Genomic DNA, 26,657 nt, shown 5'->3' with positions numbered 1-26,657 from the left:
GCTGCCCCGAGGGGGGGGAGGGGAGGACCCTGGGGTGGGGGGAGGGGGGAGGGGGGGATGGGGGGGGGGTGGGCCCATCCCCCGCCCTGTGTGGGTGCCCCTCCCCCCGCTTGGGTGTCGCCCCGCCCTTGAAAAAATTTAAATTGAAAAAAAAATCTGAAATTTGAAATCGAAGGTTAAATTTGGGGTTAAAATTCTTGAAATTTAAAAAAAAAAAATCCGATTTTAAAAATTCTTTAAATTGGGATTTAATTTGGCGTTTCAGAATTTACCGTTTTAAAACGGATATTTAAAATTAATTTTAAAATTGATCTTGAAAACAAACTTTAGAATTGAATTTTTTTTCAATTTTTAGAAATATTCAGATTTGACCTTTACAGACACTTTTCAATTTACCTTTAGAACGAGGGGAAATTCCCATTTTAAAACACTAAAAGTTAAATTTTCCATTTGGGGGTTGGAAATTTTGAAAGTTTTACTTGAAAATTTAAATCTGGCCATTAACATTTTAAATTTTATAGTTTGAAGTTAAAATAGAAATTTCTCATTCTGTTAAATTTTGGGGGGTCCTTGGGGCCTCCCCTCTGGGGGAGCCGGGACAGAAATTTGGAAAAATTCTTCAAAATTCTTCAACTTGGAACCCGGTCACGTGACTTACGGCCCCGTGGCCCCTCCCCCAGCACAGAAAAGGGGAGGAAAAGGGAAAAAAGGGGGGAAAGGATAAAAAGGGGCAAAAATAACGGGAAAAAGGTAAAAAGGGCAAAAAAGAAAAGGGGAATAAAGGTTAAAAAGGGAGAAAAAAAGGCTAAAAATGGGGGAAAAAAGTTAAAAAGGCAAAAGAGGTAGGTAAAAGATTTTAAAAAATAAAAAATGGGCAGAAAAGGGAAAATGTGAAAAGGCAAAATTATAAAAAGGGACAGAAAGGGTAGAGGTAAAAAATGGCAAAAAGGGGGAAGTTAAGGGCAAAAAAAGGGTTAAAAAGGCACAGAAAATGTGAAAGAGGTAAAAAGGCAAAAAGGGAGAAAAAAGGGGGAAAAGGGAAAAGGCAAAAGAAAGACCCAAAAGTAAAAACGCCAGAGAAAAAGGCCAAAAAAGGGAAAAAAAAAACAAGGGAAAAAGGCAAATAAGGGGGAAAAAGCACAAAAAAAGGCAACAGTGAAAGAAAGTTTAAAAGGCAAAAAAAGAAAAATGGGGGGAAAATCCAAAAATAGCCCAAAAGGCCAAAAAGGAGGGAGAAAGGCAAAAGGGGAGAAGAAAAGGTAAAATGGGGTTAAAAAGGGTAAAAGAAGTAAAAAAAAAAAAAAAAAAAAAAAAGGCCACAAAGTGGAAAAGGAAAAAAACCAAAGAGAGAAAAAAGGGGGAAAAAGGCAAAAAGGTGGAACCGCGGAAGAGAAAAAGGGGAGAAGGACAGAAAAGGCCCAAAAAAGGGCGGAAAGGGCACAAAAACCGGCAAAAGCAAAAGTTAAAAAGAGAAAAAAAAAAAAAAGAAAAAAGGGAGAAAAGGCGGAATAGTCCGAAAAAGGGAAGAAAAATCAGAAAAGGGCCCAAAAAGGATCCCGGCGGTTCCCCCTCCCCCCCCTCCCCCTCCCCTCCCCCCCCCGGAGCGGCCGGTCCCGCGGTGGGGGAGGGGCGGGAGGGGGCGGCTCCCCCCACGTGACCCTCCCCCGCGCGGCCCCTTCCTCCCCCTCCCCCCCTCCCTCTCTCCCATTGGCTGCCGCCCGCGCGGCCCCGCCCCGCCTTTCCCCCACGACCAATGGGCGGGAGGGGGCGGGGCCGGGCGCGGCCGAGCTCGGGCGGGAGGAGGAAGCGGCGCGAGAAGGTCGGGGCGGGGGGGGGGGGGGGGAAGGGTAGGGGGGCGGTGACAGGGACCCCCCGTGTCGCGACACCCCGGTGACGGGTGACAGGGACACCCCGGTGACAGGGACCTCTGGTGACGGGGACACCCCGATGGCACGACACCCCAGGGACAGGGACACCCCCGTGTCGGGACACCCCGGTGACAGGGACCCCCCGTGTCACGACACCCTGGTGACGGGTGACAGGGACACCCCGATGTCACGACACCCCAGGGACAGGGACACCCCGGTGACAGGGACACCCCAATGTCACGACACCCCAGGGACAGGGACACCCCCCGTGTCGGGACACCCCAGGGACAGGGACACCCCGGTGACAGGGACGCCCCAATGTGACAACACCCCCCCCCGTGTCAGGACACCCCCGTGACAGGGACCCCTGGGGACAGGGACACCCCCCCCCCCGGTCACTGGGGTCTCGCTGGTGATGTGACACCCCAGGAGTGGGAGATGGTGGTCACGGGGCCACCCACTGGTGAGGTGACACCCAGATGGTGACACCCGGGTGATGGGGCAACTGGGTGACACCGCACCCAGGAATGGGCCACCGTGGGGGTGAGGGGGCCACCATGGGGATGGGCCACCTTGGGGACATGGCACCTTGGGGACAGGCCACCATGGGCTTGGGGCCGCCTGGGGATGGGCCACCATGGGGTGGGACGCCCTGGTGACAGGGCCACCATAGGGATGGGGTCACCATGGGAATGGGCCACCATGGGGATGTGGCACCTTGGGGACGTGGCTACCCCGGCGACATGGCCACCTGGGGATGGGCCACCTTGGTGACAGGGCCACCGTGAGCTTGGGGCCACCATGGGGACAGGGACACCCCAGGGCTGGGCCACCATGGTGACATGGGACCCTGGGGATGGGCCACCATGGTGATATGGCCACCATGGAGATGGGACCACCTGGTGACCTGGCACCTTGGGGACAGGGCCACCATGGTGACATGGCCACCTGAGGGTGGGCCACCATGAGGACAGGTCACCATGGGCTTGGGGCCACCAGGGGATGCACCACCATGGTCTGGGCCACCCTGGTGACGTGGCCACCATGGGGATGGACAAGGGCCACCTGGAGATGGGCCACCATGGGGACATGGCCACCATGAGGCTGGGCCACCCCGGTGACACAGTGCCCCCCCCTCAGGTGACACGTGTGTGTGTCCCCCCCACCATGCTCCTGTCCCTCTGCTCGCTGCTGCTGGCCCCCACCCGCCTGCTCCTGGCCCTGTGGCGCCTGGTGGCCCGTCTGGGGGTGCTGGTGGCCGCGGTGGCCGCGGCGGTGGCCTACGGGCTGTGGGGGGTGGGGGTGCTGCTGCGGCGGGGACCCCGGGAGACCTTCAGGCGGCGGGTGAGGGACCGGCCCCCCCCCGGCTTGGCCGACGGCACTTTTGGGGAGCACCGATACCTGTACCTCAAGGTGGGGGGGCTGGGGGGGGCTGGGGAGCTCGGGGGGTCCTGGGGGGGGGGGATCTGGGGGTCTGGGGGGACTCTGGAGGGGCTTGGGGGGGGCTTGGAGGGGTTTTGGGGGTCATGGGGGGGTCTCAGGGGGGGCTCTGGGGGTCCTGGGGGCATTCTGGGGGGTCTTGGGGGGCTCTGAAGGTCCGGGGGGGCTCGGGGGGGGCTCAGGAGGGTCTTTAGGGAGCTCTGGGGGGTCTTGGGGGGCTTTTGGGTGTCTGGGGGGGGTGGGGGGGCTCAGGGGAGGCTTTGGGGGGTTCTGGGGGGTCCTGGGAGTCCTGGGTGGGGGTTGAGGGGCTCGGGGAAGGTTTGGGGGGGTCTTGGGGCGCTTTTGGGGGTCCGGGGGAGGGGTTTGGGGGGCTCAGAGGAGGTTTTGGGGGGGTTCAGGGGGTCTTGGGGGGCTGTGGAGGTCCTGGGGAAAGGGGGGCTCGGGGGGGGCTTTGAGGTTCCTGAGGTTGAGGGAATTGGGGGGGGCTTTAGCGGGTCTTGGGGGTTCTGGGTGTCCTGGGGGGGGGTGGGGAGGTGTTGGGGGGACCTTGGGGGGCTCAGAGGGGGTGGAGAGGTCCTGGGGGGTCTTGGGGCTCCAGGGGGGAGCCTGGGGGGGTTGGGGGGCTTGGGGGCTTTTGGGGGCTCCTTGGGGGACCTGATGGGACTTGGGGGGGCCCTGGGGGAGTCTTTCAGGTCCTGGGGGTGTTTGGGGGGGCTCTGGAGGAGCTTTGAGGGGTCCTTGGGGGGCTCTGGCAGGTCCTGGGGGGGTTTGGGGGGGGGGGGGGCAACAGGGAAATTGGGGTGCTGGGGGTGGCGGGGGGGAAGGTGCTCGGTGGGGACCTGCTGGTGATCGAGGGGGGGGAGGAGGATTTTGGGGGTGTCGGGTGAGGGGGGGTGTTATGGGGGGGGTTGGTTTTGGGGTGGGGGCCCCCCACTGACCTCCCCCTTTTTCATCCCCCCCCCCCCCTCCAGGACTCGGGGCTGCGTCTCCACTACGTCACCCGGGGTCCCACCACGGCCCCCTTGATGCTGTTTCTCCACGGCTTCCCCCAAAACTGGTGGGTGCCACCAAGGATGGGGGCGGGGACACCCCGAAAGTGTCACCACCACCATCGTCATCATCATCATCCTCCTCTTCCTCCCACCCAGGTTCTGCTGGAGGCACCTGCTCCAGGAATTCGGCACCAGGTACCGGGTGGTGGCCCTGGATCTTCGGGGTTACGGAGCTTCGGAGAAGCCACCGGGCAAGGAGAGCTACGGGCTGGAGACCCTCCGGGGGGACATCCGCCAGGTCATCGAGGTCTTGGGGACACCCCCCGGGCAGGGGGAGGTGACAGAGGCCACCGGTGCCACCACGCCCTCCCCCAAGTGCATCTTGGTGGGCCACGACTGGGGCGGGGTCCTCGCCTGGGAGGTGGCCACCAGCCACCCGGCCATGGTGGAGAAGTTGGTCATCATGGGTGCTCCTCACCGGGCCGTCATGGCAGGTAGCTGGTGGCTTCTTGGGGATGGGGGCGGGGGTGGCATCGCGTGGGGTCGTGGCCTCGGGGGGTGCTGGGTCTCGTGGAGGGGCTGTGGGGTTCTGCCTCACGTGGGGGATGGGCGTGGCCCAGCTCTCGGTGGTGTCCCCGTGGTGTCACCGGGTGCCATTGCGTGGGCACGCGTTGGGGGACAACTCATGGCCACGCCATTGGGTGCCCTCTCTCATGGCCGTGTCATTGGGTGCCATCTCATGGCCACACCATTGGGTGCCACCTGTCATGGCCAATGCCATCGGGTGCCATCTCTTATGACCATGGTGCCACCAGGTGCCATCTCATGGCCACGCCGTTGGGTGCCATCTTATGACGACGCCATTGGGTGCCATCTCTCATGGCTACACCATTGGGTGACATCTGTCATGGCTGTGCCACTGGGTGCCATCTCTTATGACCACATCATTGGGTGCCACCTGGCATGGCTGTGCCGTGCCACCATGGTGCCCTTGGGTGCCATCTCATGGCCGTACCGTTGGGTGCCATCTCATGACCGTGGGTGCTATCATGTGGTCGTGCCATCAGGCGCCACCTCTCATGGTGGTGCCACCACCTGTCCTGCGGCCGGGTTGGGGACCCCGGCGGTGGCCCTGACACTGGTGTCCCCGTCCCGGCGCAGGTTTCACCGCCTGCCACCCGTCCCAGCTCCTCCGCTCCAGCTACATGTTCCTCTTCCAGCTGCCCTGGCTGCCCGAGCTCCTCCTCTCCTTGGCAGACTTCGAGGTGACCCCCCATCCCCACGTCTCCTTGTCCCCACGTTGTCCCCTCGGGTGCCCCGCGCCTCCTTCTGCACCTCCCCAACCCAAGAAGCTCCTCAAGAACCACTTGAGGAGCCTCAACCAACCCCAAGGTTGGGATGGGGGGGTGGTCCCCCTGCCTTGTCCCCAGTTTTGGGGTGGTGGCCTCACCTGGACCTTCTGTCCCCCTTGGTGGCCCCAAAGCTGGTGAAGACCTTCCTGAGGGGCCCGTGGACAGGGATCCAGGACCCGGCGCACCGGCTGACAGAGCAGGAGGTGGACGCCTACATCTACGGCCTCTCCCAGCCGGGGGGGCTGAGCCCCCCCATCCACTACTACCGGAACCTCTTCCAGTTGGGTGGTCTTGGGTTGGGTGGTCTTGGGTTGAGTGTTGAGGGTTGGGTGCTCCCATTTGGGGTGCTGAGGTTGGTGGGATCCCATTGGGGTGCTCCCATTTGGGATGATCCCAGTTGGGTGCTCTTGGGTTGGTTGCTCTTGGGGTGGGTGCTCTTGTATTGGGTGTTGAGGGTTGGGTGCTCCTGGTTGGGGTGCTGGGTTGGTGGGATCCCATTGGGGTGCTTCCACTTGGGATGATCCCAGTTGGGTGCTCTTGGGGTGGATGTTCCTGCCTGGGACAATCCCAGTTGGGTGCTCTTGGGGTGGGTGCTCCCGGGGTGGGTGCTCCCATTTGGATGATCCCAGTTGGGTGCTCTTGAGTTGGGTGTTGAGGGTTGGGTGCTCCTGGTTGGGGTGCTGGGGTTGGTGGGATCCCGTTGGGGTGCTCCTGCCTGGGATGATCCCGGTTGGGTGCTCTTGAGTTGGGTGCTCTTGGGGTGGGTGCTCTTGGGGTGGGTGCTCCCATTTGGGATGATCCCAGTTGGGTGCTCTTGAGTTGGGTGCTCTTGGGGTGGGTGCTCCCATTTGGGATGATCCCAGTTGGGTGCTCTTGAGTTGGGTGTTGAGGGTTGGGTGCTCCTGGTTGGGGTGCTGGGGTTGGTGGGATCCCGTTGGGGTGCTCCTGCCTGGGATGATCCCAGTTGGGTGCTCTTGGGGGTGGGTGCTCCCTCTTTGGGTGCTCCTCTTTGGGATGATCCCACCGGGGCTGCTCCCCCTTGGGGTGCTCCCACTGGGGGTGCTGCTTTTTTGGGGGATCCCTTTTGGGTGCTCCCATTTGAGATGACCCCATTGGGGTGTTCCCATTGGGGTCCCCCCATTTTGGGGTACCCCCATGGGGGTGCTCCAATTTTGGGGTGCTCTCTTCGGGGTTCTCCCTGTTCATTGGGTGCTCCCATTGGGTGCTCCCCTTGGGGTCCCCCCATCTTAGGGTGCTCCCATTGGGGTTCTCCATATTGGGGAGCCCCCATTGGGGGCCCCCACCTCAATTGGGTTCCCCCCCTCCTAACCTCTCCCCCCTCCCCCTCCAGGGACACCCCGATCCCCCGCGAGCCCCCCCCGCCCCCCACCCTCGTGCTGTGGGGCACCCACGACGCCTTCCTGGACCCCCGCCTGGTGTCCTGCCTGCACCGCTGCCTGCGCCCCTCGGCCCGCCTCTGCCTGCTGCCCGGCGCCAGCCATTGGCTGCCCGAGGACCAGCCCCGCCCCATCGCCCACCTCATGAGGGACTTCCTGGGTGGGGGGGACCAGCACCCATAGCCGCACCCATGGGTGCTCCCCCCGCCTTTGGGTGGGGAGCTGGGTTGGGGAGGGGGAGCTGGGGTGGGGCAGGGGGAGTTGGAGGGGGACCCTCAACATCTGGGAGGGACCCTCAACATCTGGGGGACCCCAATATTGGGGGGGGGACACGCCAAGATCTGGAGGGGGACCCCAACACGTAGTGGGGACACTGGTGGTTGGTGGGACCTCAACATCTGGGTGGGGGTAAAGGGTCTTTGGGTGAAGGCCCCAACATCTGGAGGGGAACCCCCACATCTGGAGGAGCACCCCAACATCTGGAGGAACCCTCAACATCTGGGGGGACCCCAATACCAGGGGAGGACCCTACGGTCTGGAGGGGGACCCCAACAAGTGGGTGTGGACACTGGTGGTTGGTGGGAGCTCAACATCTGGGTGGGGACACAGGTCTTTGGGTGAGGTCCCCAACATCTGGAGGGGGACCCCAACATCTGGAGGGCCCCAGATATCTCAGGGGACCACAATATGTGGGTGGGGACCCCTAGATCTGGAGGGGGACCCCAACATGTAGAGGTGGGGACACTGGTGGTTGGTGGGACCTCAACATCTGGGTGGGGGTGGGGGGTCTTTGGGTGAGAGCCCCAACATCTGGGAGAACCCTCAACATCTGGGGGGACACCAAGATCTGGAGGGGGAGCCCAACACGTCAGTGGGGACGATTGTTGGTGGCACCTCAACATCTGGGGGGACCCCGACATCTGGAAGGGGACCCAAGATGAGGGTGGGGACCCCAAGATGGTGGCGGGGACCCAAGATCGGGGTGGGGCACCCCGACATCTGGATGAGGCTCCAACATCTGGAAGAGGACCCCAACATGTGGGTGGGGACCCCAAGGTCTGGGTGGGGACACCCAACATCTGGCGGCAGCGCCCCCAGTGTCACCCTCTGTCCCCAAGTGCCTTTGAATAAAGTTGGGTGTCGACAGCAGGTGGGTGCTGTTGGGGGAGGGGACACTTGGGGACACCCCTCCCCCACCCCGTGGGACAAGGGGGTGGGTGCTGCGCTCGCGGTGCCAGCGTGAGGCCAAGGCACCCATGGGTGACAGTGGCAGGTCCCAGGAGGCACTGCCAGCACCCATGGGTGCTGGTGTCATGTCCTGGGTGCCGGTGGCAGCACCCATGGGTGCCAGTGCTGACCCCAAGTGACAGTGTGAGCACCCATGGGTGCCAATATCACATGTGGGTGGCACTTCCAGCACCCATGGGTGCTGGTGCCCTCTCCTGGGTGCCAGAGCCGACACCCATGGGTGTCAGTACAAGCTCCCAGGTGTCACTGCCAGCACCCATGGGTGCTGGTGCCCTGTCCGGGGTGCTGGTGGCAGCACCCATGGGTGCCAGTGCTGACCCCAAGTGACAGTGTGAGCACCCATGGGTGCCAGTATCATGTTGTGGGTGTCACTTCCAGCACCTGTGAGTGCTGGTGCCATCTCCTGGGTACCAGTAGCAGCACCCATGGGTGACAATGTCAGTCCCGGAGTGGCAGAGCCAGCACCCATGGGTGCCAGCACCAAGCCTGGGTGCCAGTGCCAGTCCCCGGGTGCCTCTGCCAGCACCCATGGGTGCCAGTGCTGCCTCCTGGGTGACAGAGCCAGCACCCATGGGTGCCAGCACCAAGCCTGGGTGCCAGTGCGAGCACCCCTGGGTGCCAATATCACATGTGGGTGGCACTTCCAGCACCCATGGGTGCTGGTGCCCTCTCCTGGGTGCCAGAGCCGACACCCATGGGTGTCAGTACGAGCTCCCAGGTGTCACTGCCAGCACCCATGGGTGCCAGCGCCCAGCCGAGCCTCAGGAATGTTCCCGGGCGACTTTGCTTCTCTTTTTTTTTTTTTTTTTTTTTTTTTTCTTTTTTTTCTTTTTAACAATTTTTTCAGGGGGGGCAGAACCAGAAAAACCCGCCGGGGTGGGGGCGGGGCCGTGCCCTGGTGGGGGAGGGGAGGGGGGTGGGGGTGGGGGGTCCCCCTGCTCGGGGCCCCCCGCGCTGGCGCCGGGCCCGGCAGCTGCTGGGAGGGGGGGGGGGGGGGGGCAACAGCTGCACGCCCCTCCCCCACCCTGGGGGACCCGGGGGGGGGGGGGGAGGGGCGCGGGGGGCGGGGCCGAGTGGGCGTTTCCCGCGCCTTGTCCCCGCCCCGTGGGCGTGTCGCGGGGGGGGGTGGGGAGGGGGGGGGGCGTGTCCCCGGCAGCGGTCGGCGGCTCCGTCTGGCGGGGCCGGAGCGGGGCTGAGCCGGGCCGGGCTAAGCCGGGCCGGGCTAGGCCGGGCCCCGCTGCCGCCATGGGCCGGGGGGGGGCCCCAGGGGGGGGCGAGGGGGGGGCCCCGGCGCTGCTGCTGCTGCTGCTGCTGCCACTCGGGGCGGCCTCAGGTGAGTGGGGTGAACTGGGCTTAACTGGGTCGGGACTAACTGAGCCGGGACTAAGTGGGACGGGAGTAACGGGGCAGGAAGGGGGAGGCCGGGGCTGAGTTAAGCGGGACTGAGCTGGGTCGAGTTGAGCCGGACTAAGGTGAACGGAGCGGAGTTGAGCCGGACTAAAAGGCGAACTGAGCGGGGCTAAACTGAGCTGAACCGAACCGAGCTGAGCTCAACTGAGCTGAACTGAATCGAGCTGAGCTCAACCGAGCTGAGCCGAACCGAGCTGAGCTCAACTGAGCTGAACCGAATCGAGTTGAGTGAAGCCGAGCTCAGCCGGGACGAACCAAGCTGGGATGAAGTTGGCTGAGTCGGGACTAATCGAGCCAAATTGAGATGAACTGAGCTAAATTGAGTCGAACCGAGCTGGGCCGGGTTGAGTTAAGCCGAACTGAGCTGAGCCCACCAGAGCTGAGCTGAGCTGAACCACACTGGGCTGAGTTAAGCCGGGCCGAACCGGGCTGAGCTGAGCTCAGCCGGGCTGAACCGAGCTGGATAGAGCTAAGCCGAGCTGAGCCGAACCGGGCTCAGCAGAGCTGAGCAGAGTTAAACCGAGGTGGGCTGAGCTAAGCCGAGCCGAATCGGGCCGAGCTGAGCTGGGCTGAACTGAGCTAAACCAGGCTGAGCTGAGCTGAGTTAAGCCGAACCGAGCCGGGGGGGGACCGGGACCATTCAGGACCGAGCCGAGCTGAGCCGAATCGTGCCGAGCTTAAGCCGAGTTTAGCCGAACCGGGCTGGGAGGGGGGTCGGGAGCAGCTTTAGCTCCCCCGGGAACGACCCGAATGGGGCCGGGGTTGGGGGCGGGGGGGGGGGGGGGAAGGGGGGGGCGGAGCCCCCACGGTCGGTCCCGGTTTAGTCCCGGTCGGTCCCGGTTTAGTCCCAGTTTAGTCTCGGTTGATCCCGGAGGGTCCCGGGATGGGGGAGGGGCGGCGCGGCCGCACTTTGGCGGCGCGGAAAAAGTTTGGAGAGACGGGGGGGGGGAGGGGCGGAACCGGGGCTAAACCGGGACTAAACCGGGGCTAAACCGGGCCCAAGTGGGCTCAGCCGGGACCGACTGGGCTCGACCGGGCTCAACCGGGGCGGGGGGGGGTGGAGCGGCCCCGGGACCGGGGAGGGGGGAGGGGGATGGGAGGGGGGACCGGGACCGTGGGAAGGTGGGGGAGGGGGGGGGGGGGGGACCCGGACCCCGTTTGGGGGGGGGGGAGGGGCGATCCCGGGGCCGGGGGGGGGGAGGGGGGGTGTTGGCGGGACCGTGGGAACGCGGGGACGGGCGGGGGGGAGGGGCTTGGGGGGGGGAGGGGGGGCAGTGGGGGGGGGGAGGGGCCGGGCCGTGGGAACGGGGCTGGGGGGGGGAGGGGAAAGGGGGGGGTGGGGGGCAGCGATTTGGGGCGCGGGGATTTGGGGAGGGGGGAGGGGGGAGGGGGCTGCTGTGCCCCGCGGTGCACGCTGGGATGGGGGGGGCGGGGGGGGCGGGGGGGGCGGGGGGGGGGGTGACTCTGGGTGCAGCGGTTTGGGGGGGGGGTGCAGGGATTTGGGGCGTTTCACGGGGATTTGGGGCGCAGGGAGCCGGGGCCACGCGTGTGCGGGGCGCAGCGAGTGTGCAACGAGTGTGCAAGGCACAAGCACGTGACGCAGTGAGTGTGCGATGGGCTGGGGGGGGCGGCGCGTGTGCAAGGCACGAGCTCGGGGTGTGGTGAGTGTGCGGTGCGCGTGCAACGAGTGTGCAAGGCACAAGCGCGGGGTGCGGTGAGTGTGCGGTGCGCGTGCAACGAGTGTGCAAGGCACAAGCACGGGGTGCGGTGAGTGTGCAGGGCACAAACCTGGGGCGCAGCAACTGTGTGATGAGTGTGCAAGGCAGGAGCCCGAGGTGCAGTGAGCGTGCAAGCCACAAGTGCAGCACGCAGAGAGCGTGGAGTGAGAGTGCAAGGCACGAGGCAGGGGCAGGGTGAGTGTGTAGTGAGTGTGCAAAGCACAAGTACAGGGTGCAGGGAGCGTGTGGTGAGCGTGCAAGACATAAACACAGTGCAGTGAGTGTGCAACACAAGGAGGGGGCACAGGGAGTGCGCAAAGCACAAGTACAGGGTGTGGTGAGTGTGCAAGACGCACAGCGTGCAGTGAGCGTGCAAGGCACAAGCACAATGTGCGGTGAGGGTGTGGTGAGCATGCAAGGCACAAGGACAAGATGCAGTGAGGGCAGTGGGCGTGCAAAGCACAAGTACAGGGTGTAGTGAGTGTGCAAGGCACACCCATGGTGCAGCGAGTGTGTGGTGAGCGTGCAACACAAGCGCGGGGCACAGTGAGTGTGCAATGAGTGTGCAAGGCACAAGCCCAGGGCGCAGTGAGCGTGTGGTGAGAGTGCAAGGCACACACGCAGGTGCAGAGAGCGTGCAGCGAGCGTGCAAGGCACAAGGCTGGAGCGCAGTGAGCGTGTGGTGAGTGTGCAAAGCACAAATACAGGGCTCGGTGAGCGTGCAAGGCAGGCGTACAGCGTGCAGAGAGCGTGCGACACTCAAACCCGCGGCACGGTGAGTGTGCAAGGCACAAGCACGTAGTGCAGCGAGTGCAGTGAGTGTGAGGTGAGTGTGCAAGGCACAAGCACATGGTGCGGTGAGCGTGTAGTGAGCGTGCAACACAAGCATGGGGCTCAATGAGTGTGCAACGAGCGTGCAAGGCACACGCAGAGTGTGAGGTGAGTGTGCAAGGCACAAGCATGCGGTGCGGTGAGCGTGTAGCGAGTGTGTGACACAAGCACGGGGCTCAATGAGTGTGCGATGAGTGTGCAAGGCACAAGTCCAGGGCACAACGAGTGTGCAGGGCGCAGTGAGCGTGCAAGGCACACGCAGTGTGCGATGAGCGTGCAAGGGCCAAGGCCGGGGCGCAGTGAGCGTGCGCTGAGCGTGCAAGGCACAAACACGTGGCACAGCGAGTGTGCAAGGCCCAGACTGGGGGGGGGGTGAGTGTGCAAGGCCCAGCGCAGCCACGGGGGCACCAGCGGGGGGGGGAGGGGGTGAAGGGGGGGGGAGGGGTCGCACGTGCACGCCGCTTGCACACGCGTGTGCAGTGACCTCACACTCCCCCCTCCCCCCCCCCCCCCCCGCAAGGAGCCTGGTTGGGGGAGGGGGGGGGGGGGGGTGTGACGTGGGTGACCCCGGGTGACCCCAACTGCCCCTCCCCCGCCGTTCCCACGGCCCGGCCGCCTGGTCCCTCGGGGCGGGGGGGGGGGGAGGGGAGGGAGGGGGGAGGGGGGGCAGGGCGGGTGGTCCCCGGCCTGTTGGGGGGTCCCAGCCCCAGAGCGGGGCCCGGTTGGGGGGCAGCATGTGGGGCTGGGGGGGGTAGTTGTGGGGCAGGGATGTGGGGGGGCAGGAGGGGGAGTTGGGGGGCAGGGAAGGGGGGGTGCAGTCACTTGGGGGGCAGTAACGGGGGGCTATAGGGCAGTGGGGTGTGGGGCAGCCACTTGGGGGGCTGGGCTATGGGGCTGGGGGGAGCTGGTTGTGGGGCAGGAATGATGGGGTGTAACTGGGGGGGGGCAGAAGTGGGGACTTGGGGGGCAGCAGTGGGGCTGTGGGGTGGGGATGTGTGGGGCAGGGGGGGATCTATGGGGCAGAAGGGGGGTCAATGGGGGATCTGTGGGGCAGTGGGGGGGGCAATGGGGGATCTATGGGGCAGTGTGTGGGGTGGGGGGATCTGTGGGGCTCCGGGGGGATCTGTGGGGCAGGGGGGGGCTGTGCCGTGGGGCTGACCCCCCCCCGCCCCCCCCAGTGCTGCCGTGCCCCGAGGGGGCGTCGCCCTGCGAGAACGGGGGGGTCTGTGTGCTGGACCCCCAGGGCCGGACCACCTGCCTGTGAGTGCCCCCCCCCCCCCCCCCCACCCATGGGTGCCCCCCAGGGTGGTGACACCCCCCCCCCATGGGTGCACCCCCCCACCTCCGATGCTTCTCCCCCCCCCCCACCTCCATAGCACCCCATAGCCCCCCCAGGGCACCCACACCCCCGCTGTGCCCCATAAACCCCCCCCCAGGGCACCCCCCTGCCCCATCGCACCCCCAGGGCACCCCCAGCACCCCACAAGCCCCCCCATGGCACCCCATAGCCCCCCCGCCCCCCCCATGGTCACTCACCACCCCCCCCCAGGGCACCCCATAGCCCCCCCCCCCCCGGCACCCTACAACCCCCCCAGCACCCCACAACCCCCCCCCCGGGCACCCCATAGCCCCCCCCCCCGTCCAGGGGCACCCCATAACCCACCACCAGCTGGGTGGGGGCACCCCGGGGTGCCCCCCCCCCCGCTCCCCTGCCCCTCCCCCCGCTGCCCGCGGGTGCAGGCAGGGCGCTGCCTGCCCAGGCAGGACAGGCAGGAGGGGGGGGGAGGGGGGGGCCGTGGGAGTCTGCCCGGGGCCACGTTCCCAGGGTGCCCCCCCCACCCTCACCCCCACCCTGCCCGGACGCCTGGGCCCCCCCCCCCCAGCAAGGGGGGCGGGAGGGGGAAGCAGCCCTGGCACCCTGCCCCTCCCCCCACCCCGTGTCCTTCGGGGGGGGGGGGGGGGCACCCATGGGACCACCCCACACTTGGGAGGGGGGGGGGATGCAGTGAGTGGCACGGGGGGGGGGGTCCCCTGGGTGACTTGGGGGGTTGCATGGGGATGTAGGACCCCCATGGGTGCTGGGGGGGTCCCACGGGTGCTGGGGGGGGGGTGTCCCCTGGGAACTGTGGGTCTGCCATGGGGTCTCCCCTGGGTGCTGGGGGTCCCATGGGTGCTTCCCCTGGGTGCTGGGGGGGGGTCCGAGGTCTCCCCTGGGTGCTGGGGGGGGGGGTCCGAGGTCTCCCCTGGGTGCTGGGGGGGTCCCCTGGGTGCTGGGGGGGGGTCCGAGGTCTCCCCTGGGTGCTGGGGGGGTCCCCTGGGTGCTGGGGGGGGTCCGAGGTCTCCCCTGGGTGCTGGGGGGGGGGTCCGAGGTCTCCCCTGGGTGCTGGGGGGGGGTCCGAGGTCTCCCCTGGGTGCCGTGGGGGTCCCAGCCTGCCCCCCCCCGGTGCCGTGTCTCCCATGGGTGCCCCCACAGGTGCCAGCCGGGGGTGCTGGGGGACCGGTGCCACCTGCGGGACCCCTGCACCCCCTCGCCCTGCCCCCCCGGGGGTCTCTGCCAGAGCACCCTGCGCCAGGGCACCCTGCGCTCCCGCTGCCTCTGCCCCCCCGGCACCCGCCGTGAGTGGGGGGGGGGGCCAGGGGATGGGGGGACCCCAAGGGTGTGGGGGGTCTCATCGAGGGGGGGGGGGGGATGGACACGGGTGGGGGGTGTTGGGGGGGGTGTTATGGGGTGAGGGGACATGGGTGGGGGTGTCCCATGGGTGGGGGGGACAGTGGAGTTGTTGGGGGGGGTTATGGGGTGAGGGGATAGGGGTGGGGGGTGTCCCATGGGTGGGGGTCCGCAAGGGTGTGGGGACCCCATGGGGGGATGACAATGAGGTGGGGGGGTCCCATGGGTGGGAGGGGGACAATGGGGGGGGTATGGGGGTGTCCCCTGTAGGGGGGACACAGTGTGTGTGGGGGGGAGACCCATAGAGGGGGATGGACCATGGGTGGGGGGGGGGTCCCATGGTGGGGCGCTATGGGGTGGGGGGACCCCAAGGGTGGGGGTGGCCCATGGAGGGGTTTCGGGGGGGGGGGTGAGGATCTGCGCTGGGGGGAGAGTCCTCTGGGTGGGGGGGGGGGGGTCCTAAGGGGTGGGCGGGGTGCCAGCAAGCACCCATGGGTGCCCCCCTGCCCACCCCCCCCCCCAGGTCCCGACTGCACCCCCCTGGAGACGGCCCCCTCCCCCCCCTGCACCCCCTCCCCCTGCCTGAACGGGGGCACCTGCCGCCAGCTGGGGGAGGGGCCCTTCGACTGTGCCTGTCTGCCTGGTGGGTGCTGGCACCCATGGGTGCTGCGGGGGGGGGGGGTGGGGGGTCCCCGATGCCTGGGTGCACTCGGGGAGGGGGAGGGGGGGGGTCTTGGGGGAGGGGGAGTGTCCCTGGAAGTTGGGGGGGGGGGCTCTTGGGGGTCCGTGGTGCTGGGGGGGTCCCTGGAAATCGATGGGGGTCTCTGGGAGGGTCCCTGGGGGTCCCCGGTGCTGGGGGGGAACCCTGAAAATTAGGGGGGGGTCCCTGAAAACTGAGGGGGGGTCCCTGGAACTGGGGGGGGGTCCCTGGGGGGGGGGTGTGTGTCCTTGGCACCCATCACCCTTGGCACCCACAGGGCTCCCCGGTGACACCCCGGATGGGTTTAGGGGGTGCTGGGTGCCAGTGGATTGGGGGGGGGGTCCCTGGCCCCACCCTGACCCCCCCACCCTGGGTGTCCCCAAGGCTTTGAGGGTCCCACCTGCGAGACCAACGTGGACGATTGTCCCGGGCACAAGTGTCTCCACGGGGGCACCTGCGTGGACGGGGTGAACACCTACAACTGCCAGTGCCCCCCCGAGTGGACGGGTGAGGGGGGCACTGGGGGCACTGGGGGGCACTGGGAGGGCACTGGGAGGGCACTGGGGGAGGTGGGCAATGGGGTGGCCACCAGGGTGGGCTTCAAGACTGATAGTGGCTGAGGTGGGCACCAAGATGGTCATCGAGGTGGTCACCAAGGTGGCACCAAGGTGGTCATTGAGGTGGTTGCCAAGGTGGTCACCAAGGTGGACATGTGGGCATGGGCCAAGGTGAGCACTGAGGTAGACACTAGGGTGGGCATCAGGGTGGGCACTTGGGCATGGACCAAGGTGGTCATCAAGGTGGTCATCGAGGTGGTCACTGAGGTGGGCACGTGGCTGTGAACCAAGGTGGTCACCAGGGTGGTCACTGAGGTGGGCACCAAGGTGGCCACTGAGGTAAACACCAGAGTAGGCACAAGGGTGGTCACCGAGGTGGTCATTGAGGTTGTCATCAAGGTGGGCACTTGGGCATGGACCAAGGTGGGCACGAGGGTGGTCATTGAGGTGGTCACCAGGGTGGGCATCAAAGTTGTCACTGAGATGGGGCCCAGGATGGTCCCTGAGATGATCCCAGAAGTGGTCACCAAGGAGGACCCCAAGGTGGCTGTCAGGGTGTGGACCAAGGTGGTCCCTGAGATGGTCATGGAGCTGATCACCATGGAGGTCCCCAAGGTGGTCACTGAGATGGTCCCCAAGGTGGTCATCAAGGGGGTCCCTGAGGTGGTCAGTGGGGTGGTGACCAAGGTGTCCCCTGAGGTGGTCATCAAGGAAGGCCCCAAGGTGGGCCTCGAAGTGGTCAGCAGGGTGGGGACCTGAGTGGCCTCAAAGTGGTCCTCAAGGTGGTCTCCAAGATGGTCAGGGGGGTGTAGACCAGGATGGTCCCTGAGATGGTCCCCAAGGTGGTCACCAAGGAGGTCCCTGAGGTGGCTGGTGGGGTCGTGACCAAGGTGTCCCCTGAGATGGTCCCCAAGGTGGTCATCAAGCAGGTCCCACAGGTCCTCAGCAGACTCAGGCCAAGGCGGTCCCTGAGATGTTCTCAGGTGGTCTCCAAGAAGGTTCCTCAGGTTGCTCACCAAGCCCTGCTTGACCCCCCCACCCCCCCATGTCCCCCCCCTCCCTCCCCCCCCCAGGCCAGTTCTGCACCGAGGACGTGGACGAGTGCCAACTGCAGCCCAACGCTTGCCACAACGGGGGCACCTGCTTCAACACCCAAGGTGGCCACACCTGCGTCTGCGTCAACGGTTGGACGGGCGAGAGCTGCAGCGAGAACATCGACGACTGCGCCACCGCCGTCTGCTTCAACGGGGCCACCTGCCACGACCGCGTGGCCTCCTTCTACTGCGCCTGCCCCATGGGCAAGACGGGTGAGGGGTGGGTGGGGGGGCACCCGTGAGGGTGCCGTGGGGTGGGCAACCTCAAGGGAGTCCTGGGGCTGGTGTGGGGGAGGAGGTGCCCAAGGGCACTCTGGGGTGGGGTGGGGACCTCCAAGAGGACCCTGGGGTGGGGTGGACACCCATAAGAGCATGCTGGCATGGGGTGGGGTCCTCTAAGGGCACCCTGGCATGGGGTGGGCACCCCCAAGGGCACCCTGGTATGGGGTGGGAACCTTCAATGGCACCCTGGCGTGGGGTGGGGGACCTCTGAGAGCACCCTGACATGTGGTGGGGCACCCATAAGTGCACCCTGGCTTTGGGTGGGGACCCCCAAGAGCACCCTGACATGGGATGGGGAACCTCCAGGGGCACCCTGACTTTGGGTGGGCACCCCAGCATGGGGTGGGAGACCTCAGAACACCCTGGTGTGGGGTGGGCACCCTGAGGTGGCCTTGGCACAGGTTGGGTAGCACCAGCATGAAGTGGGCATCACCCCGTGGGGACCCTGGCATGGGGTAGGCACCCTGGGGTGGCTTTGGCAGAGATTGGGTGACACCAGGATGGGGGTGGGCACCCTGAGGTGGCCTTGGCATGGAGTTGGGTGGCACCATCATGGGGGTGGGCACCACCCATGGGGCCTCTTGCTTGGGGGGTGGGCACCTCAGGTAGGGGTCAAAGCACCCATGAGCCCCCTTGGCATGGGGTGGGCACCCACTGGGGGGGTTTCACCCCCATGGGTGCCCTGATGCCCCGGTGGGTGCCAGGCCTGCTGTGCCACCTGGACGACGCCTGTGTCAGCAACCCCTGCCACGAGGACGCCATCTGCGACACCAACCCCGTCAACGGCCGCGCCATCTGCACCTGCCCCCCCGGCTTCACCGGCGGCGCCTGCGACCAGGACGTCGACGAGTGCTCCATCGGTGGGTGGGGGGCACCCATGGGTGGGGAGGGGGATCCTGTGGGTGTGGGACACTCATCGATGGAGGGCACCTGTAGGTTGAGGCACCCGTTTGTGGGCGTAGGGTCATCTGTGGGCAGAGAGGATGGGCAGGACCGCACCCCCATGAGCCATCACCATGGTGATGGGCCCAAGAAGAGGAGCACCCATGGGTGTTGGGGGCACCCCTGAGTGGTGGTGGGCGGCAATTCATGGTGGGGGGTCAAGCATGGGCAGAGAGCAAAGGCAGGACTGCACGTCCACGAGCCATCTCCATGGTGATGGACCCAAGAGGGAGGACACCCATGGGTGTTGAGGACACCCATGAGTGTTGGGGGGCACCCATGGGTGTTGGGGGCACCCTTGGGTGGTGGTAGGGGGTGGCCATGCATGGTGGGGGGGGGGGCGGTCAACCATGGGCAGAGAGCACAGGTAGGACTGCACCCCCATGAGCCATCACCATGGCAACTGAGCCAAGAGGGAGGGCACCCATGGGTGTTGGGTGCAACCATGGGTATTGGGGACACCTATGGGTGGGGGGGGCATCCATGGGTGGTGGTGGTGGGCAATCATTCATGGTGGGGGCGTCATCCATGGGCAGAGAGCGCAGCAGAACTACACCCCTGTGAGCCATCACCGTGGTGATGGACCCAAGAAGAGGAGCACCCATCGGTGGAGGCCACCCATGGGTGCTGACCCCTCCCTTGCCCCGCCCCTTCCAGGCGCCAACCCCTGCGAGCACTTTGGGCGCTGCGTGAACACCCAGGGCTCCTTCGAGTGCCGCTGCGGGCGGGGCTACGCGGGGCCGCGCTGCGAGAGCGACGTCAACGAGTGTCTGTCGGGGCCCTGCCGCAACCAGGCCACCTGCCTGGACCGCATCGGGCGCTTCACCTGCATCTGCATGGCCGGTGGGGGCAGCACCCATGGGTGGTGGGGGGCTGGGGTGGAGGTGGGACCTGGGGTGGGAGCTGGGGTGGTCCTGGGATGGTGGGGAGGGACCTGGGATGGGTTGTCGTGGGGGTGTGGGAGCTGGGGTGGTCTGGGGATGGGTGGGAGTCTTGGGATGGGTCTTGGATGGGTGGGGGACCTGGGATGGGTGCTGGTATGGTTGTAGGATCTAGTGTAGGTCCTGGTATGGTCTTGGGATGGGTGCTGGGATGGGTGGGAGACCTGGGATGGGTGTGGGCCCTGGTGTGGTCTTGGGATGGGTGGGGGTCTTTGGATGGACCTGGGATGGGTGCTGGGATGGGTCATGGGATGGATCTGGGACCTGGGACGGGTTCTGGTGTGGTTGTGGGACCTGGTGTGGTCTTGGAATGGGTGCTGGGATGGGTGGGGGTCTTGGGATTTGGGTGCTGGGATTAGTGGGAGACCTGGCATGGGACCTGGGATGGGTGGGGGGCCTGGGGTGGGTCCTGGTGTGGTTCTGAGATCCGGTGTAGGACCATGTATGGTCTTGGGATGGGTGGGGGTCTTGGTGGGGGACCTGAGATGGGCGGGGGATGTGAGGTGGGACCTGGTGGGGGTCTTGGGATGGGTGCTGGGATGGGTGTTGGGATGGGCGGGGGTCTTGGTGTGGGACCTGGGATGGGTCATGGTCTCGGTGTGGGTCCTGGTGGGTCCAGGCAGCCTTCACCTACACTTGCACAGCCAAGGGGTTCCCCATGTGGGCATGGGGTGGGGCAAGGTGGTGTCAGGGTGGGGGTGAGGGTGCCAGGGGGCGCAGGGTGGGTGACGGTGGCGGTGGGTGCAGGGTTCAGCGGGCCCCTGTGCGAGCTGGAGGTGGACGAGTGCCAGAGCAGCCCCTGCGCCAACGGCGGCCGCTGCCACGACCTGGTCAATGGCTTCTCCTGCTCCTGCCCCCCCGGTGAGCACCCACCCAGCACCCACCCACCACCCCCTCAGCACCCACCCCCCCACCCATCCCTGGGCACCCACCTGTGGGCTCCTGGGCATGGGTGGTGCTCCAGGACGAGGTGGCCCCTTTTGAGGGGTGCAAGAACTCTGGGGGTGCCCTGAGAGGAGTTGGGGGAGCCCATAGGGGGCTCATTCCCTCTCCCCCCCCCCCACCCATGGGTGCCCCCCACCCAGGTTTCTCGGGTCCCACCTGCCAGACGGACATGGACGAGTGCGCCAGCACCCCCTGCCGCAACGGCGCCAAGTGCCTCGACCGCCCCAACGGCTACGAGTGCCGCTGTGCTGAGGGTGAGCACCCACCGGGACCCCCAGCACCCATGAGTGGGCACGGAACCCTGGCATTGGCCACCTGGCACCCATGGGTGGACACGGAACCCAGCGTTGACCAGTTGGCACCCGTGGGTGGCCATGGAAGACGACACTGACCATCGTGCACCTGTGGGTGGCCATGGATCCACAGCATTGGTCAACCTGCACCCATGGGTGGCCAGGGAACCCAGGCATTGACCATCATGCACCCATGGGTGCCCTTGATCTCCTGGCATAGACCACCTGGCACCCATGGGTGGCCCTAACCTCAATGTGTTGACCAACCTGCACCCATGGGTGTCCCCAACATCCTGGCATTGCCCATCCTGCCCCCATGGGTGGCCATGAATCCACAGCATTGACCACCCTTGCACCCGTGGGTGTCCTTGATCTCCTGGCATTGGCCAACCTGCACCCATGGGTGTCCCCAACATCCTGGCATTGGCCACCCTGCATCCATGGGTGTCCATGGCACCCTGCATTGCCCACCCTCCGCCCATGGGTGCCCTCCCCTGCCCCCTCAGGTTTCGAGGGTGCCCTCTGCGAGCACAACGTGGACGACTGTTGGCCGGACCCCTGCCACCACGGGACGTGCCTGGACGGCGTCGCCAGCTTCTCCTGCGCCTGCGCCCCCGGCTTCACCGGCACCCGCTGCGAGCGCCAGCGGGACGAGTGCGCCAGCAGCCCCTGCCGCCACGGCGGGAAGTGCATCGACCGCGTCGACGCCTACCAGTGCAATTGCCCCCCCGGCACCACTGGTAGGGCCCGGGGTGGGGCTCATCTGGGCATGGGGTGGGTGTTGGAGACCATGCTGGGTCTCATCTGGGCAAGGGGTGGGTGCTGGGCATAGAGTTGGGTCTCATCTGGGCATGGGGTGGGTGCTGGAGACCGTGTTGAGTCTCGTCTGGGCATGAGATGGGTGCTGGAGACCATGTTGGGTCTCATCTGGGCATGGGGTGGGTGCTGGGCATAGAGCTGGGTCTCATCTGGGCATGGGGTGGGTGCTGGAGACCATGTTGGGTCTCATCTGGGCAAGGCGTGGGTGCTGGAGATGGTGTTGGGTCTTGTTTAGGCATGAGGTGGGTGCTGGGCATAGAGTTGGGTCTCATCCGGGCATGGGGTGGGTGCTGGAGACCATGTTGGGTCTCATCTGGGCAAGGGGTGGGTGCTAGAGATGGTGTTGGGTCTCGTCTAGGCATGAGGTGGTGCTGGGCATAGAGTTGGGTCTTCTCTGGGCTTGGGATGGGTGCTGGGTGTGGAGCTGGGTCTTCTCTGGGCATGGGGTGGGTGAGGGAGATGGTGTCGGGTCTTACTGAGCATGAAGTGGGTGCTGGGCATGGCCTTGGGTCCCATCAGGCCATGGGGTGGGTGCCACCACAGGGTCCTCACTGGGTGCCACCACATCCCATGTGCCCACGGGCCAGGAAGGGGGTTGGTGGGACACCCCACCTGGGCGACTCGACCCTTCGCCCCAGGGTGCCCCACCCGGTCACGGGGTGGGTGCTGAGGTCCGGCCACCCTTGGGTGCAGGTGTCAACTGCGAGGTGAACCCCGACGACTGCGCCAGCAACCCCTGCGCCCACGGCACCTGCCACGACGGCCTCGACCGCTACGACTGTGTCTGCCAGCCCGGCTTCACCGGTGGGTGCCTGTGGGTGCTCCCATGGGTGCTGGGGGGGCTTGGTGCCCACTGGGTGCTCCCATGGGTGCTGGGGGGATTGGTGTCTGTTGGGTGCTCCCATGGGTGCTGGGAGGCCTTGGTGTCTGTTGGGTGCTACCATGGGTGTTAGGGAGGCTTGGTGTCCGCTGGGTGCTCCCATGGGTGCTGGGAGGGGCTTGGTGCCCACTGGGTGCTCCCATGGGTGCTGGGGGGATTGGTGTCTGTTGGGTGCTCCCATGGGTGCTGGGAAGCCTTGGTGTCTGTTGGGTGCTCCCATGGGTGCTGGGAGAGCTTGGTGTCTTTTGGATGCTCCCATGGGTGCTGGGAGGCCTTGGTGTCTGTTGGGTGCTCCCATGGGTGTTAGGGAGGCTCGGTGTCCACTGGGTGCTCCCATGGGTGCTGGGAGGGGCTTGGTGTCTGTTTGGGTGTTGGCGTGGGGGTGCCTATGTTGGGTGCCCCATTGATTACCTGTTGGGTGCTCTTGCTGGGTGCTCCATTGATTACCCATGATGGGCGCTCATGTTGAGTGCCCATGTTGGGTGCCCCATTGATGACTCCTGTTGGGTGCTCCTGCTGATTACCCATGTTAATTACCCATGTTGGGTGCCCCATTGATGACCCCTGTTGGGTGCTCTTGTTGGGTGCTCTTGTTGGGTGCCCCTGTTGACCACCTCTGTTGGGTGCCCACGTTGATCACCCATGGTGGGTCCCTCTATCGATCACCCATGCTTGGTGCCCCTCTTGGGTGCCCCCGTGGACTTACCTGTATTGGCAGACCCAATTGGGTGCCCACCAGGGTGCCCCACCCTAAACCCCAACCCCCCCCCAATGCGTCCCACCCCCACCCAGGTCCCCGTTGCGACGTGGAGATCAACGAATGCGCCTCCAACCCCTGCCACGAGGGTGGCACCTGCGTGGACGGTGCCAACGGCTTCACCTGCCTCTGCCCGCCGGGCACCCGTGACACCCAGTGCCGCCCCAGCACCCAACCCTGCCGCAGCAGCCCCTGTGCCCACGGCACCTGCCACGACCACGGCGACGGGTGAGCACCCATTGGGTGCTGGAGGGGAGGGGGCCCACAGGGAGTCTGAGGATGTCTGGGGGTGCCCATGGGGGTGCCCGAGGGTGCCCATGGGTGTCTGGGGGTGCCCATGGGGGTGCCCATGGGGGTGCCCGAGGGTGTCTATGGGTGCTCAGACTGGGCGTTCTGGGGTGCCTGAGAATGTCTGTGGGTGCTGATGGGTGCTCTGGGTGCCTTGGGGGATGCCCAAGGATGTCCATGGGTGACCATGGGGGTGTTTATGGGTGACCAAGGGTGTCTGGGGTGCCCGTGGGTGCCTGAGGGTGTCTATGGGTGCTCAAATTGTGGGTTCTGAGGTGCCTGAGAATGTCTGTGGGTGCTGATGGGTGCTCTGGGTGCCTTGCGGGGAGCCTGGGGGTGTCTGTGGGTGCTTCAGAGGGGGGTTTAAGGGTGCCCAAGGGTGGCCCTGGGTTGTCCTTGGGTGCCCAGGTCAGGGGGTGTCTAGTGGGGCACCCAAGGGTGCCTGGGGGGGTGCCCGAGGGTGTCTATGGGTGCCCATGGGTGCCTGGGGGGGATGTGTGTGCCTAAGGGTGCCCATGGGTGCCTCAGGGTGTCCATGGGTGCCTGGTGGGGCACCCATGTGCTTAGGGGGGTACCTGAGGGCGTCCATAGGTGCCGGGGGGGGCACCCAAGGGTGCTTAGGGGTACCTGAGGGTGCCCAGGGATGCCGGGGGGGGCTGGCAGGGAGCACCCTTGGGTGCCCAGCACCCATCATGAGCATGTGTGTCCCCCCCCACCAGGTTCACCTGCGAGTGCCAGCCGGGCTGGGGGGGGTCCCACGTGCGCCCGCAGGGAGGACCCTTGTGCCCCCCGGCCCTGCCGCCACGGGGGCACCTGCACCCCCCTGGGGGGGGGGGTACCGCTGCACCTGCCGCCCCGGATACCGGGGTACGGCCCCCGGGGACACCCCCCTCTCCGGGGACACCCTGGGGGACCCCTGCCCACCCTGGGGACAGCCTGGGGACACCCTGGGGACCTTCTGCCCACCTGGGAGCACCCTGGGGACCTTCTGGGGACACCCTGCCCACCCTGGGGACAGCCTGGTGTCACTCTGGGGACCCCCTGCCTACCCTGGGGACCCTCTGCCCACCTTGGTGACACCCTGGGGACCCTCTGCCCACCCTGGGAGCACCCTGGGGACCTTCTGGGACACCCTGCCCACCCTGGGGGACCCCTGCCCACCCTGGGGACACCCTGGTGTCACCCTGGGGACCCCCTGCCCACCCTGGGGACCCTCTGCCCACCCTGGGAACACCCTCCTTACCCTGGAAAGCCCTGGTCCGTCCTGGGGACACCCCTCCCACCCCCAGAGACACCTTGGGGACCTTCTGCCCACCCTGGGGACCCTCTGGGGACACCCTGCCCATCCTAGTGACACCCTGGTGTCACCCTGGGGATGCTCTGCCCATCTGGGAACACCCTGGGGACCTCCTGCCCCCCCTGGGGATCCCCTGCCACGTCCCCCATTGTCCCCATGTCCCCACCACGCCCTCACCCCCATCCCCGTGTCCCCACCCAGGGTGACACGTGTGTCGTCCCCCCCCCCGCAGGCACCCAGTGCCAGGTGGAGGTGGACGAATGCGCCTCGGGGCCGTGTCACCACGGGGGCACCTGCCTGGACGGCGCTGGCACCTACCGCTGCCTCTGCGCCCTGCCCTTCACAGGTGGGCACCTATGGGTGCTGGGGGGGTCCGGGGGTGGGAGGGACACCTCTGTGCCCCACCCTTCACAGGTGGGCACCCATGGGTGCTGAGTGATGTACCTGGTGGCTTTGTCTCATGCCCTGATGGGTGCCACCATTCTGGGTGCCTTGATGGGTGTCACCATGCCAGGCAGCCGGTGGTGGCCATGCCCTGATGGGTGCCACCACATTGGGTGTCCCCATGGTGGCCACGCCCTGATGGGTGCTACCATGTTGAGTGTCCCCATAGTGGCCATGTCCTCATGGATGTCACCATGCTGGGTGACCCAATGGGTGCCACCAGAGTAAGTGTCCCCATGGTGGCCATGTCATCATGGGTGCCACCATGTTGGGTGCCACCATGTTGGGTGCCCAGTGGTGGCCGTACCCTCATGGGTGCTACCATGCCAGGCACCTGGTGATGGCCATGTCCTGCTGGGTGCCACACATTGGGTGCCCTAATGGGTGCCACCACACTGGGTGTCCCTGTGGTGGCCATGTCCTCATGGGTGCCACCATGCCAGGCACCCAGTGATGGCCATGCTCTGATGGGTGCCACCACATCGGGTGCCCAGTGGTGGCCATGCCCTGATGGGTGCCACCATGCTGGGTGTCCCCGTGGTGGCCATGTCCTCATGGGTGCCACCATGCTGGGTGACCCAATGGGTGCCACCAGAGTAAGTGTCCCCATGGTGGCCATGTCATCATGGGTGCCACCACATCGGGTGCCCAGTGGTGGCCATGCCCTGATGGGTGCCACCACGCTGGGTGTCCCCGTGGTGGCCATGTCCTCATGGGTGCCACCGTGCCAGGCACCCAGTGATGGCCATGCTCTGATGGGTGCCACCACATCGGTGTGCCCAGTGGTGGCCATGTCCTGATGGGTGCCACCACGCTGGGTGTCCCCATGGTGGCCATGTCCTCATGGGTGCCACCATGCCAGGCACCCAGTGATGGCCATGCTCTGATGGGTGCCACCACATCGGGTGCCCGGTGGTGGCCATGTCCTGATGGGTGCCACCATGCTGGGTGTCCCCATGGTGGCCATGTCCTTATGGGTGCCCCCCCCACCTGTCACCCGGGGGGCGGCGATGCCTGACGGGGTCCCTGGGCGCAGGGCGGGCGTGCGAGGTGACGCTGGCTCCCTGCTCCCCCAACCCCTGTGACAACGGTGGCGTCTGCGTCCCCACCCCCGACTACGGGGCCTTCACCTGCCGCTGCCCCCTGGCTGGCAAGGTACCTGCACCCCAGGGTGCCCCCCACACACCTCCCGGCACCCCTGGGTCCCCTGGCACCCCCAGCACCCACCTCCACCATCACACTGACCCTGCCCCAAGCACCCTGACCCCCCCCTTGAGCACCCAAACACCCCTGAGCACCCTGACCCCCCCCCGCCAAACACCTTGAGCCCCCCATGGGCACCCTGACCCCCCCCTGACACTCTGACCCCTCTTGGGCACCCTTGACCCCCCCCCTCCCAAGTCACCCTGATCCCCCCATGGACACTCTGACCCCCCCCCCATGTCACCCCAACCCCCTTGGGCACCCTGACCCCCACCCCTGGGCACCCTCACA

The 26,657-nt window shown here is 65.9% G+C and overlaps 2 protein-coding genes across 4 annotated transcripts in view; both read left to right on the top strand.

Moving 5' to 3' along the window:
* The first annotated feature begins 1,738 nt into the window (after positions 1-1,738).
* Positions 1,739-7,265, top strand: EPHX3 (epoxide hydrolase 3). Of its 3 annotated transcripts, none has more exons than XM_074810735.1 (7): positions 1,739-1,819; positions 3,009-3,281; positions 4,280-4,365; positions 4,457-4,794; positions 5,462-5,565; positions 5,784-5,932; positions 7,004-7,265. In XM_074810735.1, exons 1-7 carry the CDS (start codon positions 1,754-1,756, stop codon positions 7,230-7,232), a joined length of 1,245 nt encoding a protein of 414 aa, XP_074666836.1. In that variant the 5' UTR covers positions 1,739-1,753; the 3' UTR covers positions 7,233-7,265. The 3 variants fall into 3 exon arrangements, with proteins under 3 accessions (XP_074666836.1, XP_074666833.1, XP_074666834.1); XM_074810733.1 differs by lacking the exon at positions 1,739-1,819 and adding an exon at positions 1,862-1,980 and having other exon boundaries at positions 2,070-3,281; XM_074810732.1 differs by lacking the exon at positions 1,739-1,819 and having other exon boundaries at positions 1,861-3,281.
* A 2,227-nt stretch (positions 7,266-9,492) lies between these two features.
* The window catches only part of NOTCH3 (notch receptor 3), a 36,836-nt gene continuing 19,671 nt past the window's right edge, over positions 9,493-26,657 (top strand). Inside the window, 19 exon segments of the mRNA XM_074810695.1 lie at positions 9,493-9,630; positions 13,435-13,516; positions 14,730-14,872; positions 15,448-15,567; positions 16,009-16,131; positions 17,255-17,488; positions 18,262-18,417; positions 19,157-19,342; positions 20,188-20,301; positions 20,526-20,639; positions 21,185-21,418; positions 22,191-22,301; positions 23,170-23,362; positions 24,142-24,181; positions 24,183-24,248; positions 24,250-24,289; positions 24,952-25,065; positions 26,200-26,304; positions 26,307-26,318. Of these exon segments, the coding sequence (XP_074666796.1) occupies positions 9,543-9,630; positions 13,435-13,516; positions 14,730-14,872; positions 15,448-15,567; positions 16,009-16,131; positions 17,255-17,488; positions 18,262-18,417; positions 19,157-19,342; positions 20,188-20,301; positions 20,526-20,639; positions 21,185-21,418; positions 22,191-22,301; positions 23,170-23,362; positions 24,142-24,181; positions 24,183-24,248; positions 24,250-24,289; positions 24,952-25,065; positions 26,200-26,304; positions 26,307-26,318 (2,275 nt within the window). The 5' untranslated portion in view covers positions 9,493-9,542.

Source organism: Strix aluco, chromosome 38 (genome assembly GCF_031877795.1).
Source record: "Strix aluco isolate bStrAlu1 chromosome 38, bStrAlu1.hap1, whole genome shotgun sequence".
Taxonomy (NCBI): domain Eukaryota; kingdom Metazoa; phylum Chordata; class Aves; order Strigiformes; family Strigidae; genus Strix; species Strix aluco.
This window is presented reverse-complemented; position numbering and strand designations above follow the sequence as displayed.